Source organism: Gekko japonicus, unplaced genomic scaffold (assembly GCF_001447785.1).
Source record: "Gekko japonicus isolate JY-2015 unplaced genomic scaffold, Gekko_japonicus_V1.1 scaffold1585, whole genome shotgun sequence".
In the NCBI taxonomy this organism is placed as follows: domain Eukaryota; kingdom Metazoa; phylum Chordata; class Lepidosauria; order Squamata; family Gekkonidae; genus Gekko; species Gekko japonicus.
The window spans coordinates 61,998-76,988 of NW_015172602.1; the positions used below are offsets into that span (position 1 = coordinate 61,998).

Below are 14,991 nucleotides of genomic sequence, written 5' to 3' on the forward strand. Positions count from 1 at the left end.
ATATATATAACTGCATATAGATAGATAGACAGACAGACAGACAGACGAAAAGAGAGTAAAATAAGAAAAAGTAAAAAAGAGCAAAAGAGCAAAAAACAAACAAACCCAGAGCATATCGCCAAAAGGCTGACCGTGGAGCAGTAGAGCACACTGGCCAGTTCCAGAACTCAGCACACTGTTGTACTAAAGGTGTTCCCAAGCAGCTGAAGGGATGTAAGGATATATTCTGTTTCTATGACTTGTTGATTTCTTTTCTGTACATTACTAAAGAGATTTCAATAAAACTGTTTTACTTCCTTCACCACATGTGTGCTTATATCCTTCAGCAGAAAAGAACCTTTTGTCTCTTGGCAATACACAGAGTAGTTATGAGAAACTCTACTAGTTGCACAACACAATGATTTAGCAATCAGTGGTTAGATTACGGCTACGGGGAGCGGTGGCGCAGAGGATTTATTCTCTTGTTAACATCTGAACTGAACAGAGCTGCTGTCAGTTCTAGCCCGAGCTGGTGTGAGCTACCAGCCTTGTCCCCAGCTCGCCGTCCACCCAGCGGTTCGAAAGCTTCGGCGAGTAGATAAAATGGGTACCACTCCTTAGAGAGGGTGGGCACACTAAACCCCCGTGGGGGAGGTGTTAGCCGGCGAATGGAAGGTCCAGCTCGGAAGCTCAGAAGCCTAAAAAAAAAAAGACCTCTTCGGCATTAAAAAGCCTGTGATGAGCCAATCCGGCCAGGCGGTGGCAGTGTGGCACTACGACTCAAAAAGCAGTCCTGGAAGAACTGACGTCATCAAGCCACGCCGAAAGTGAATGCCGTCCGGAACACACCTGAAGCTTACAGCTGAACGAAATCCCCGTCGGCTACAAAAGTGTGCGATTTAAAGAATTATATATTTTGTCCTCTCTTACCCTATGAAACATTGTTAGTCCCTTGTGAAAACTTGTGTAACTGTAAATCGCTCAGGGCAGCAGCTCTGCAGGATGAGCGATCAATAAATCAAAAGGTATTATTATTATTATTATTATTATTATTATTATTATTAGCAATGGTTTTGTCCTCTCAGAACTCCCTTTCTAAAACAACTGCGAGAATAATTTAGGGCCTAGTCTCCTATAAGGTGCCCTTTGAATTTTGGAGATTTAATCTTTGCATATGGTATATGCATATGCAAGGAAACAGAATCAGAAACCCAAAGGCAGACACTTTGCCAAATATAAAAATTCATATCACGGACAGTACCACACAGGTTGACTCACACCAAAAAGCAAAGAAATATCCTTAGTTAAAAAAATATTTTGATGGAAAATTCAAGCAACACCACAACTGCCAGCTACAAGCCCAATAGAGTATATTTATTTTATACATTGCTGTCTAGTATAAAGAATGACCTTACATAATTAGCACAAAGCTGTATTTGAAGGAATGGGGTATACATCCAAAACAAACGATAACATCTAGATATACTGAAGAATCAAATGTAAATGGTTTAGACAGTTGGAAATGGAAATTCTATAAATTATGAAGTTGTTCGTATTTTCCTACCATATGGTAGAAAAATATATCTCACAAAAATTCAAATGCAATGGTAGGCTACTATGTATTTCTTCCACAAACTCCATGGGTGTTTCTTAAAACTAACCAAAGCCTAGTAACATAAGTGTAGCTGCCAATGGAACAAACTGCACAAAAATATGTCTTTAATATAGTTTAAAAGACTAATATGAGGCAAGTAAGTGTTTTATGCACACGCATGCCTGTGTGAGATGGCGGAGCTCTCCCCCAACAAATCATAAACTGCTTCCTCTGGAGGGTCAGCAACATGTGCAGGTCTGTACTCTAGATTATTTTAATGTTCCATGGAAATCAACAGGACCTTGGCATGATGCTAATAGGCTTAAATTCGGAATGTTCCATTTACCACAGTCACTCAAAAGTTTTAAGAAACAAATTAGATATTAATGTCCATGAGGGAGTGAAGTAGTCCTTTATCAGACTTCTTGAAACCTGCCTGCTAGATTGAGACACAAGAACTTGTACGACTTTTAATAGGAAAGGTGTTCTTTTTCTCTTTCCATCTTGGTTGGCTTTCTAAATTTCTTCCATGTATTCCATGTTTTCCATGTATTCCATGTTTTGCTTTATTGTGACTTCTATGTTACTGTGGGATTCTTTAATTAGTCCTCTTCTGCACTACTTTCATGGATATCCTGATGAGAGGCTTGTTTTAGATCTTCTGTCAGACCAGCACCCTTATATTACTTGTTTAGTAGCAAGGTATCTTTTAATTGCTATGAGGATTCAGGAGCAAAGGTAAAATCCTCTGATGGGGAACTTCTCCCTTTGTAATGCTAAAATCATACTGGTTTTCTTTCTTTTGTTATGTTTATAATCTATGGCAACAAAGGTACTGAACTGAACTACCCTTATGAATATCATTTTAGGTTGCTGAATAATATTTTATGATGTTTTCATGGTTTGTTCTGACGCTGTTGGTTTTAGGAGAGATGGCATATACATTTCCAAATAAATAAGTGAAAATATATATTTACTAGCAGTAAAGCCCATTGTAGAAAACGAGCTCTAGAAAGATGTGAAGTTTAAAGAATGCAGTGGCTGTAAGTAGGTAAAGTACATATTAGCATTACGTAGTAGAAAGGCAGAAACATGGAAGTAAAGTCTGACATACCTGATGGTACACAATAAGTGGTGTCGAAGGTTGCACAATGTGGGGCAGAAAATGCAGAGCAGAGGGGTCTGTGGAGTAGTGTGTGCAATTGGGCAGTCTGCAAAGTCAGTGTACGTTGGATGTCCCTGTCATTCAATGTGGTGGTGGTTGCGGTGTCAATCCTGAGATAGAAGAGGTCTCAAGGAAAAGTGGGGTGGAAAGAGTCGTTGTGAGGAAAGTCTCAGAAGGTTATGTTGGAATGATGAAGAGGAGTATGGGTAGATGAGTGTTGTGAAACCTGTATAGGCTTCATTGTGAAAAGGCATGTGTTTTGTGGGCATGATGTAAGCAAAGGTGTGCATTGCAGTGGAGGATCTAAATGCATGGGTAGACACGTAAACTGTGAATAGTTTGCTGTTTGCCGAAAGCCATTGAAAGGAGTCATGCTGCTTGGAGTAAAGCTGTATTGTATAAAAGAGGTGTAACTTATGGGATTGAAGAAGTCTCAGAGTGGCTTACAATCTCCTTTCCCTTCCCCTCCCCACCACAGACATCCTGTGAGGTAGTTAGGGTGAGAGAGGTCTCTCAAGAACTGGCTTTTGAAGGTCAGGCCTTGTCAGAACCATGGCTTGGGCAAGGTCATCCAGCAGCTGCAAGTGGAGGAGTGGGGAACGAAAGCTGGTTCTCCGAGGTTAGAGTTGGTGCACTTAAGCACCACACCAAAGTGGCTCTTTCTGGAGGGTCTTGTGTTGCTTTGTCAACTGGTGGTAGTGGCAGGTATATATAAGGAGGATATTTTTTCCCCCAAGAGAAAATATTGGAGGCATGTTTGTCAAATAACCTTTGAGGGCGCATCGAGGTTGTCCCTGCACAATGAGAGAGAATGAGAGCAGGGTGTGTGCTGAGGAGCTGTTTACAGAAGAGGTTGTGAATGCGACCACCCCTTGGAGGGAGTCTGTGAGGAACAGGGCGGAGGCGACATCTTCGTCATGGGGTTGGTGGGAAGGAGCTGAGGGGCAGTCCCCGTAGAGACCAAATGGCGTTGTTTCCTGGTTGCTGTGGAAGACTGAGGGGCGATGAACCGTGCGGGCCAGGACCGGCAAGGGAGCAAGTGGTGTCCTTTGTGCCGCGTGGGGTGAGCAAGCTGCCATAGCCTCCTGGCATGGCCTGACCTGTTGTACGGTGAGGTCAAATGTCAGGAAAGGGCACTTGAGGGCAAGTTATCTTAGAGGCCCTCTGTCAGTGGACTGTAAAGTCAGGAGGCCAGGGCCCCACACTAAGCCCTCCTCTTCGAGGCCATCCCTGAAGTGCACCAGCAGCAGTGTGAAGGGGGTGTACTAAAAAGGACAGGATTGCCCAGGATTGTCTTTGGAAATACTGGGAACCGGGAGCGCGAATTGACTTGCATGGGCTCCATTGAAATACACCACAGCTCAAGAACAGTTGAAAAGCAAATGCGGAATGGATTTCCCATTACAGTCTCTGGTCTCTAATACAACACTGTGGGACTGAAATGACAGGCCCCAGAGTGGGATGGCAGCCCCTGAGGGTAGCCAGAGTGTTACGGGACTGGAATCAAGGGCCCCAGAGTGGAATAACAGCCCTCAGGGGTAGCAGATGTGTCCTGGGACTGCAATGACAGGCCCCAGAGTGGGATGGCAGCCCCTGAGGGTAGCCAGAGTGTTACGGGACTGGAATCAAGGGCCCCAGAGTGGAAGAACAGCCTCGGGGGGTAGCAGCAGTTTTTTGAGAGTAGAATGACAGACCCCAGAGTGGAATGACAGCCCCTGGGGGTAGCTGTTATTCAAGTCCCAGGACACTCATGCTACCCCCAGGGGCTGTCATTGCACTCTGGAGCCTGTCATTCCAGTCCTAGAAGACTCCTGCTATGCCCAGGGGCTGCCATTCCACTATTGGGCCTGTGATTCCAGTCCCAGAACACTCCGGCTACCCCCAGGGGCTGTCATTCCACTCTGGGGCCTGTCATTCCAGTACAAGAACTCTGGCGCTACCCCCACGGGCTGCCATTCCACTCTGGGGCCCGTCATTCCAGTCCCAGGACACATTTGCTACCCCCAAGGGCTGTCATTCCACAATGGGGCCTGTCATTCCACTCCCAGGACATTCCTGCTACTCTCAGGGGCTGCCATTCTACTCTGGGGCCTGTCATTCCAGTCCCAGAAGACTCCTGCTACCCCCAGGGGCTGTCATTCCACTCTGGTGCCTGTCATTCCAGTCCCAGAGTAGTGTATTTGAGACCAGAGACTGTAATCCATTCCGCATTTGCTTTGCAACTCTCCTTGAGCCACAATGTATTTCAATGGAGCCCATGGAAGTCAATTGGTATTCCTGGGTCCCATTATTCCCAATGGGCCTTCAAGTCTCTCCCATTGTCTCCAATGGGCAATCCTGTCCTTCCTTTTAGTACATCCTGGTGCAAAGGCTTGAGGGAGTGATGGGCTCGCATGTTGAGGAGAGAGAGAGAGAAGGCCGAGTGAGCGAGCAAGTAAGGCCTCCGCCGCTCTCTGTGAGTGGACTGTAAAGCCAGGAGGCCAGGACCCAGCTCCGAGCCGTCCCCTTTGAGGCCATCTCTGAGGTGCAGCAGCAGTGCCGCGAAGGCTTGAGGAAGTGGCCGGCACAACTCTGCCTATTGGGGCAAGGGAAGGCCAAGTGAGCAGGCCAACCAAGCTGCCGCCAGCTCCTGGCCCAGGCTTACCTGAGGTTGAAGCTTAATTAGTAGTGTCGTGGAGGTGCCGCAATGGAGGTATGCTGTCAGGAAGGGGACTGAGAAGGAGCTGAAGACCAGTTGTCAGGTGCTGTCGGGTGTCTGGCCCCCTCCCTGAGGGTCGCGTAGGAGGATTAAAGGAGCTGTGGGTTAGTTGTCGGGCGCTGTCAGGCGTCTGGCACCCTCCCTGGGGGTTGTGTAATCGCCGGAGGATTAACCCAGTGGTGGGCTGAAAGTCCGCAAGGCCGTCGGGCTTCTGGCTGCATAATTTGTACTGAGGGAAGGAGACGTTCTGGAGGGAAAGCAGTTCTGGCGAGGGAAGGAGGCGTTTTGGAGGGAAAGCCAATGGGTCGCTGGGTGCTCTGCATAAATGGGCAGGACTGAGGCCACACAGCCAGTGGATGGGGGAAGGTTCTGAATGACAGGGCACAGAACGAAACACTGTGGGAGCGTGTTGGAACGTTCAAAGAAGAATCACACGAAATCAGCATTATGTATAAGGATGTTTGAAATTATGAATGCTGTTGAAGAGTAAACATGATCAGGCAAGCACTTCTACAACCAAAAAACAAAGTTTAGAGTATTTGTTGCTTGGATTTTTATTCACTACAAAGATATCATTAAGATTAAAAAAAATGGAGAGTATTCACAGATATAATGTATATCTATTCATTCTAGTACATACCTGTTGGTAGTGTATAATGAGACCATAAAGGAAAATATTTGTCTTATTCACTTCCTTGGCAAGTTCAACTAACTTGGGCATTTCACTGCTGCAAGATGTGTCTTCTAAGTTATTCAAGTGTACCTGCAAAGGGACAGGATACCTTCAGAAAATAATTTAAATTCTCAAAAGAAAATAGAACTTCAAGCAGAAGATTACCAACTGCTACTTACAACAGCACCAAAGGAAGGCTTCTGTTTATTTCTTTGTACATTTTTAAAAATATGCAAATAATCCAATAGCTCTCAAGTATTACCAACATCTCCTATTGTGGCCAACATCTCCTATTGTGGCATTTTTTTCCAAACTCAAATGTTCCTGGCATTCATATTTTCATTTAAATTGTATTTTTAATTGAAGATAGCAGTGACAAGCAGCAAAACAATTGGAGTAAACAGATACTCACAGGACAGTCCAAGTTTTGCCTGCCTCAGTCATGTGGCAGACAGTAAAACTGTTTTTATATTGTTGTTACCCACTTTAGGTCTTGAGTTGCTCAGTCAAGATACAGGTATATAAGTACTTTAAATAGATACATATTTATATCAATAAAACAACAATAACAATGTAACAAACTACCTCACCGAAATTAGAACGATGGAATATAAAACAGAAGCATTTGTGTTTTCAAGCATTTCCACTAGCTGTTGAGTTTTCTGAAAGTCAGACGGTGTATCCTAAAGAAAACCAAAGCCCATGTTAAGAAAAAGGCATCTTCACAAGCACAGCAGACTATGTAATGTAAATCATTATCTATATTTTTCCCTCTTCCCCCTATATAACAGAGCTATAGAATCACAAGAGATGTAAAGGACAAAAACCATACACAAGTCCAATTCTCTCCTGCAAGGCAAGTTTATCCATTTTTGTATAAGAGCCTCTGTGCACTCACTGATAAATGTTAATTCACTTTAGGAAGCACAGAGCCACACTGGAGGGGCCAAACACTGTTGGGGGGGGGTTGGATTTTTTTAAAAAGTCACTCCAGAGAACACAAGTTAAGTCAAATAGCATATTATAGTAGATTATTAAAACTTACAGAGCCACTAAGTAACCAATCTGACTAGAGAAAAATGTCCTTCCAATCACATTATTATCATCAGTCATATTCTTTAAATTTGATGGCAGGAAGGGCTTAAGTATATTGTATTCTGCAGAATGTCTTCCTGCAAAACATATGGTGTTTGGAGCAGGAAATTGAAAATGCAATGGAAATACTGCAAGAAATAAAACTAAATAAGTAGTAATTGTCCTGATTTAGAAATTCCCTTCCAAAATGTTAAGTTGAATGCCAAAATAATGATGACAACTTTGTACGGAGTGTATCTGATTATAAAATGCTCAAACAGTACTTTCATTCAGCCAACACTCAAACTGAGAGAACTGATGCCTAGATGAAACATATGGCCTAGTTTAACTCAGAATCTATTCTTTATAATTCAGAGTCTGAGTTTTGTCAGTCTGACAGTGAACCATGAAATTTGCAAAGAGGCCAGTTTTCCCAAGGACAATGATGTGATGTTATAAACATGCTTAGAAGTTGCTATTGATTTTTCCACAATACTTACATTTATGCAAATAAAGTTGTAACACTGTCCTAATAAGATATTTTGCAGATGGTTATCATCTTTACATAGGGTTGATGATAAACTTCTAACCTGCTGAAAAAGGAAATACAGCCTGCGTTACTGAAACCACTCTTTATTTTATTTATTTTATTTATTCAGGTATTTCTACCCCGCCCTACCCCGCAAGCGGGCTCAGGGCGGCTTACAAAGGCATAAGCACATACATAAAATTTATAAAATCCAATAAAATCACAAATCACAACCAACATACTAATAGTAATAATAAGGTGCTTTAGATTCCAAGATGGTCTACATGACCATTGTTATGCTTCACATCTCAAAGAACCCACCATGGAAGGTGGAGACTGGTGACTCAGTTGTGGACTGGTGACCCAGTTACCCAGTCAGTTACTTTGGGTAACAAGATACACAATGGCACAAAATCTCTGACAATCTTTCAAACTGGAATTATGCTTATTTTGACATGCTGGTGAGAATGAGAAACTTGTACTTACTTTCACATGACTCTTCAATGTTTTATGCAGGAGAAACCCCACCTGCACAGCATTTTCATTCATATCAGTGATAACACAAACTTGTTGTGATATTGCCTCTAATAAAGAGAATTTAAAACGAGGAGAGAAGAACATATATTCTTATTACTGTCACTTCCATAGTATCATTTTGTGTACAGTTACAATACAGTTCTTACCTCCACATTGGTTGATCTAGATAGCCTGGAACAGTAGGCTGAGAAATAAAATAAATTTCAATAGAGATAAGTGCAAAGTCTTACACTTAGGTACAAAAAATCAAAGGCACAGATATAGAATGGTAGGGACTTAGCTTGACAGCAGCACATGTGAAAGGAATCTAAGTATTCTGGTTGATCACAAGCTAAACATGAGCCTGCAGTGCGATGTAACTGCAAAGAAAGCTAATGCAATCTTAGGTTGCATTAACAGAAGCATTGTGTCCAGATCACGGGAGGTGGTAGTTCCTCTCTATTCTGCTATGGTCAGGCCTCACCTGGAGTACTGTGTCCAGTTTTGGGCACCACATTTTAGGAAGGATGCTGACAGCTCAAGCGTGTCCAGAAGAGGGCAACCAGGATGGTGGGAGGGTTGGAAAGGCTGAAAGAGTTGGGTACGTTTAGCCTGGGAAAGAGAAGGCTTAGAGGGAACACGATTGCAGTCTTCAAGTATTTGAAGGGCTGTCATGTAGAAGATGGAGCGGATCTATTCTCTATTGCTCTGGATTGCAAGACTAGATCTAATGGGTGGAAATTACAAGGGAGTCGTTACCGGCTAAATATCAGGAGAAACTTCCTAACTGTAAGAGTGGTTGAGCAGTAGAACAGACTGCCTCGGGAGGTGGTGGATGCTCCTTCACTGGACATTTTCAAGAGGAGGCTGGACGACCATCTTTTGGGCATGTTGTAGGGCTATCTTTCGGTTATGCTCCTGCAGAGTGCGGGGGGTTGGACTAGATGACCTGCAAGATCCCTTTCATTCTATTATTCTATGATTGCTTGAAACCTACTATTATTTCTATCTATATATAGAGAAAATGGGATTTATTTTACCTAAATCATATTTATGCTGCCTTCCTGCCTGATCAGAGTTCCCAAGGCAGTGCACATAAAAACATCAGAAAAATTAAAAACATTTAAAATTATAAAATAACTCAATAAAAACACATGAACAAAAAAAACATAACCAGAGAGGAGGACTAATAACAGTTATTGAGGGTATGCCACACAAATCAAAAAAGTCTTCAGCCGCTGGTGGAAGATATCAATAGAGGACTAATCTCCTTAGTGAAAGAGTTCCAAGGTTCGAGTGCCATAACTGCGGAAGCCCTTTCTCAGGTCACCACCCATCTAGTGTCAGATGGCAGGGGCACCTGAAGCAGGGCCTCTGAAGATGACCAAATCGACCTGGCATGGAGAAAAAACTGTCCTGTCCCTTTGAGAGACACTACATAGGGTGTTATTTGCTAGGTGATAATTTTCCATCTCATGCGTGTCAGCCTGCTCTGTGTTCAAATGCTGGTCTTGGTTATGGAGATAAGCATCATGTTCTGTGTTCCCAGTGAAAGAATTTAAAATGTTGTATTTTCTGGTAGCTGTGGTGTTCTGGACTATGGATGCACTAGTCTGGTGTAGTGGTTCAGTGTGCAGACTCTAATCTGGGAGAACCGGGTTTGATTCCCCACTCCTCCACTTGCACCTGGCTGGATGACCTTGGGCAAGCTGTAGCTCTGATAAGAGCTGTCCTTGAAAAAGAGCAGTTTCTGTCAGAGCTCTCTCAGCCCCACCTACCTCACAGGGTGTCTGTTGTGGGAAGGGGAAGGGGAAGACTTTGTAAGCCGCTCTGAGACTCCTTCGGGTAGTGGAGGGCAGGGTATAAATCCAATCTTTTCTTCTCCTTCTTCTAATGAGTACTGAGGGAAAGCTAGCCATAAACTATAAAATTCACTAATTATGTTATAAATTATGTTATAATTAGTTATAAAATTCACTAATTACCATAAACTATAAAATTCACTAATTACCTCAAATACCATTAATAAATAGGATCTGCCACTGTATTACGTTGCCATTGCTGGTCACTTCCAGGTGTCAGTATGAAAGACCAACAAGCCCAAGTAGTGGTTTACAGCAGCAAAATTAATATGCATGAAAAACTTTGTATCTACTGCCATGAAAGACTCAGTCCCGTATAGTCTTCAAAAATGTGTCAGGACTCTTAAGTGAACTGTGGAACCCTCCTGCTAGGTTGCAAGTACCTATGGAGCTGCCTTTTTTATTTTTATTTTTTTTGGTACTACCATTTGGAAGGACCTGCTGCATAAAGAGCAAAGGTATTATGCCTCCTGCATTTCTTTCTATGCATGCTAAGAACAGCAGCAGGAAGAGGCAAGTTCATTCAATGTTGGAGAGGATTCCTCCATGCTCTAACCCTTGACTTGTTCCTCACTCTGATGTACCTCTTGGTGCTTGGCATGTGTTTCCTGTCTTTGGTTCCCTAGATCTACAATGCATAGGTTCTGGCCTTCTTCCTGCTAGCACTGGTCTCATGCTCAATGGGCCCTGAGCCTACAAAGGTAGAAGACCACTCCCCTAGAGCACTACACTCTTCCACAACAAAACGAAAACATACAGGCATTCTCAGAGCTTGCTTATACAAGCACGATCTGCACCCGATAACTGTGGCATTTGACACCTTGAGCACAATGCTTTTCATTTGAGTTTCTTCATGTGCTCAGCAGTGTTCCCTCTAAGCTGAGTTAGTGTAAGCTAGCTCACAGGTTTTTAGCCTCCAGCTCACAGATTTTTGCCTTAGCTCAGGAAGGGTGGCTCCAGAGCAGACTAATTGATGCAGTAGTCAAATCGCCTGCTCATAACTTTAATGCCGGTAGCTCACAAAGTAGCATTTTTGCTCACAAGGCTCTGCAGCTTAGAGGGAACATTGGTGCTCAGTAACTGTCAAGAGTATGACTCCTACCAGAGAGAAAAGGCCTAGATTCTAGAACCAGTGCAGAAGACAGTCAGTGAAGCAGCCACTCCACTAACTTTGTTTTCCCATATATGATTCCTGCAAAACTTTTTTTCCTATTTAAGATGCAATGAACAAGCCATAGTTTGAAATTACAGAAGGGAAGAAACATGAACATGCACTAGGAAGAATGTGAGAGGCACAGGGGAAGGAGGGAGGATGTGACCCAAGGGCTCCCTGAAGTCATGTAAAAACATGTTTAGGGTTTAGTGTTGCATGCAAACTGATTCCATCAGCCTTTGCATGCTCATTAAGACCCATGGACAAACAAGTGTTGGATGAAGAGAGCTGGGTTGCTAAACAATGATGATTATTCATTTTTGTTACTGCATATATAAAACATATTTTTAGAAGTCACAAACTCTAAAATGAAAATGAAATTAATATCTGATAAGAGAAAGCTGCTTTGTCTTGCTCTTATTCCGGAAGCTGCAGCTGGTGTAGAATGTGGTGGCCAGGCTGCTGTTGGGCCTCCCTATGCGGGAGCACATCCAGCCTGCGCTAAAAGCACTGCACTGGCTGCTTATAGCATACCAAATTCAGTTCAGGGTGCTGGTTGTTACCTTTAAAGCCCTATATGGCCAGGGACCTACATACCTAAGGGACCACCTTTCCCCATACGTTCCCTAGAGAGCACTACAATTGGGGTTCCAAAACTGCTTGGCCCTACCGGGCCCTAGAGAAGCCAGCCTGGCTGAAACAAGGGCCAGGGCTTTCTCAGTGGCGGCTCCACGCTGGTGGAATAAGCTCCCGAAGGACATCAGGGCCCTGCGGGAGTCTTCCAGTTCCGCAGGGCCTGCAAGATGGGGCTCTTCCACCAGGCCTTTGATTAGGAAGCCGCACCCAAGAAACTGTAGCCCTGGCCCAGCACCAACATCATTGTCAACAGCCAGGTAACCCAGATTATGCTATTGGCCGGCTGTTGTCTGAGGATGCTGCTAAGCCCGCCATCTGACACTTTGTATTTTTTTGTCTTATAATGTTTATAATTGTATTGCTCTGTTTTTAATCTAATTTCTGTTTTATATTTTATGTGAGCTGCCTTGGGCCTGCCTTGGCAGGGACGGCAGAATATAAATTAGATGAATGAATGAATAAATGAATGAATAAATAAATACATAAAAATAGCCATGTGCCCCACCCCCATCACCATTCAAGCATACAGATTTATTTCTAACATCAAAATAGCTCTAGTAATTAAGGTGTAATCTTAAACAATTCATACTTTATGCCTGGACTAGTGTACACACACCCAGAGGTTTTGCTACAGTTTTTAAAGCCCATTACTAAGACGATTAGATGTCCAGTTTCAAAGCAAAATGAGAGTGTTCCATTCCAAACACAGCAGTGTATTAAAAATACTCCAAAAGCTGGTTGGAAAAATAGAGACTCTCCCTTGGTCAAAACGTGGTACTCTAAAATATGGATCAATGGACAAAATATCAGATAGTATCTCTAATCTAGACCCTTCTTTGGTCATTCTACTTACGTTCACAGGTGGTACCCAATTCTGGAGAAATTGGAATATGTTATTGAAAAGATTAAAACTTCACAGAGGTCCCAATATTATAACTTTTTGAAAAAATGGTTGGTTGCTTTGATGCATAATAACAAAATTCAAAGGGATCTTTCCCTCTTTTAGGTTGTCTTTTGATATCTGAAACTTGTATTCTGTATCTCTAACGGTAGGTCAATGTTGTATTGTTGTGTCTAAGTTTAATAATCTTTTGTTGTTTGTTAAATTTAAAAGTAAACATATTTTTTAAAAATACTCCAAAAGCTTTGGCTGCACATATGTGTCTCTTTAATCCTTTCTTGCGATTGTCTATGATCGCTGACCATGTGAAGAAGTACTGATGAATGAGCCTTGATTTTATTTACTATAGTTCAGTGCAATCCTAAGCAGAACTATACCCTTCTAAGGTCACTCACCTGGATGGCCCAGGCTAGCCCAATTTCAACAGATCTTGGAAGCTCAACAGGGTTGGCCCTGGTTAGTATTTGGATGGAAGACCACCAAGGAAGTCCAGGGTCACTATGCAGAGGCAGGAAATGGAAAATCACCTCTGAACATCTCTTGCCTCAAAAACCATTCAGGATCAACAATGGTTGGCTGTGACTCAATGACACTTTCCACCACCACCACCATAAGGCTGCTTAAATCAGTGGGCTTAGAAAGGTGTAACTCCTGCTTAGAGCTGCACTGCTAGGCACTTAGTTACGAACTGAACATCTCCACTCCATTCCAGTTCTTCCAGACTGCAGAGGCAGAGGCAGAACCAGTGGTTGTCTGTAATGGTGAGGATGATCTACTGCCAGTGCAATGCAACTAAGGATAATGGTCAGAACCCACAGGTTTGTTTAGATAAGGAATCACTTGACTGTATAATAATGAGCAGTTGTTTTAGAGGTGGCAAGTCAAAGCAGGGCACCCTAAGTAGTTTACTGCTTAAGGCCAGTCCCATTGAATGCACCAATTAGCAGCCAATTTCACAAAGTGAGACTAAACATTTGTTACCACTTCCAAACTTGAATTTAGGCTCACTGCACCCTAAAAAGTTCAGGCATTAAACAACGTATACAAATCAGAGCAAGAATTCTTTAAAAAAGATCCCCCCCCCCGCCACCACCTATTTTTGGACATATATTTCAAGGTATACCTGAAAGGCAGGCAGAATGTTTACATGTTCCAACTAGAGGTTCAAAGATATACTTGCCCTAAGGGCAGAAGTCCTTAAAGAGAATTTTAAAGGATGTTTTTGTACTACCTAGGTCCTAACTACCTTTCTAAATGAGTCATTCTAACTGCAGGATGAGGTTTCTCTATTTGCAGACTAATAATATGAAAAAGACAGACATGCGCCACATTGTCTGCACATCTAGCAAGTTCTTACCTGTTTTGCTTAAAGAGCATTAAATGTGTTTTTAAAAAAAATATATGTATTATTTTCCAACATTGGTTGCAAAAGCCTTACAAAAGCTAAAAGAAAGAATCTATATTTTAAAGAAATAATATTCTGAAGGTAGAAATTCAAACAGTTAACATACTGCAACCACAACGCTTTGCATCTGAATGTTCATTATGCTTTTCTTACCTACATCAGTGCTCAGTTTAACAGAATGGAATGTGTCCTTATTATCAGTGGCTTATGTTGCCGACAGCACTAAACATTGTTTGAGCTTTCCTAGAACATTTGGAATTCATTAGCTGTATTTGCATAGGTAGGATTACATTTGTAATACAGATTACCAAATTCTGTTGATATAATTAAAATCAGATGATATACACATTACTTTTAAACTATTTTAAGCCATTTTAAAACTGCAATTGTGGCAATCACATTCAAATACTAGATAAGCAAGAGTTTGCAATAAACACAAGAAATACTCTATTGTATTCATAGGTATTTTTTGCAAGAGATTAAAATAAATGTTGAACAAAAGTAATGGAAAAGTATCCTACAGATAAATATAAAGGTTTATTAATCAGTTCTAAAGCAACTGCTGATTATTGTGGTTTATACTGATTTATAGATCTATGCTGCAAGGGAAAATTAGATATCACAGTTATTTGAAACAAACAGGGAATGTGTCAATATAAGCAAGAAAAGGCTTTGGAAAAAGAGTAACTATTCTTAAAAAGCAATGGTACAAAGATTTAAACAAGTAACATTCACACAGCAACATATGGGAAAATACTAATTATATTAGAATAAAACAAAGGACCAAAAACATTTCAACAAAGTTT

The 14,991-nt window shown here is 42.1% G+C and overlaps 1 protein-coding gene across 1 annotated transcript in view; it reads right to left on the reverse strand.

The window, feature by feature from the left end:
• The window catches only part of ISPD (isoprenoid synthase domain containing), a 103,084-nt gene that overhangs the window by 31,833 nt on the left and 56,260 nt on the right, over window positions 1-14,991 (reverse strand). Inside the window, exons 6-9 of the mRNA XM_015421586.1 lie at window positions 8,199-8,296; window positions 7,684-7,776; window positions 6,700-6,792; window positions 6,077-6,199 (exon numbers count right to left, since the gene is read on the reverse strand). Of these exons, the coding sequence (XP_015277072.1) occupies window positions 6,077-6,199; window positions 6,700-6,792; window positions 7,684-7,776; window positions 8,199-8,296 (407 nt within the window). The remainder of the gene's footprint in view (window positions 1-6,076; window positions 6,200-6,699; window positions 6,793-7,683; window positions 7,777-8,198; window positions 8,297-14,991) is intronic.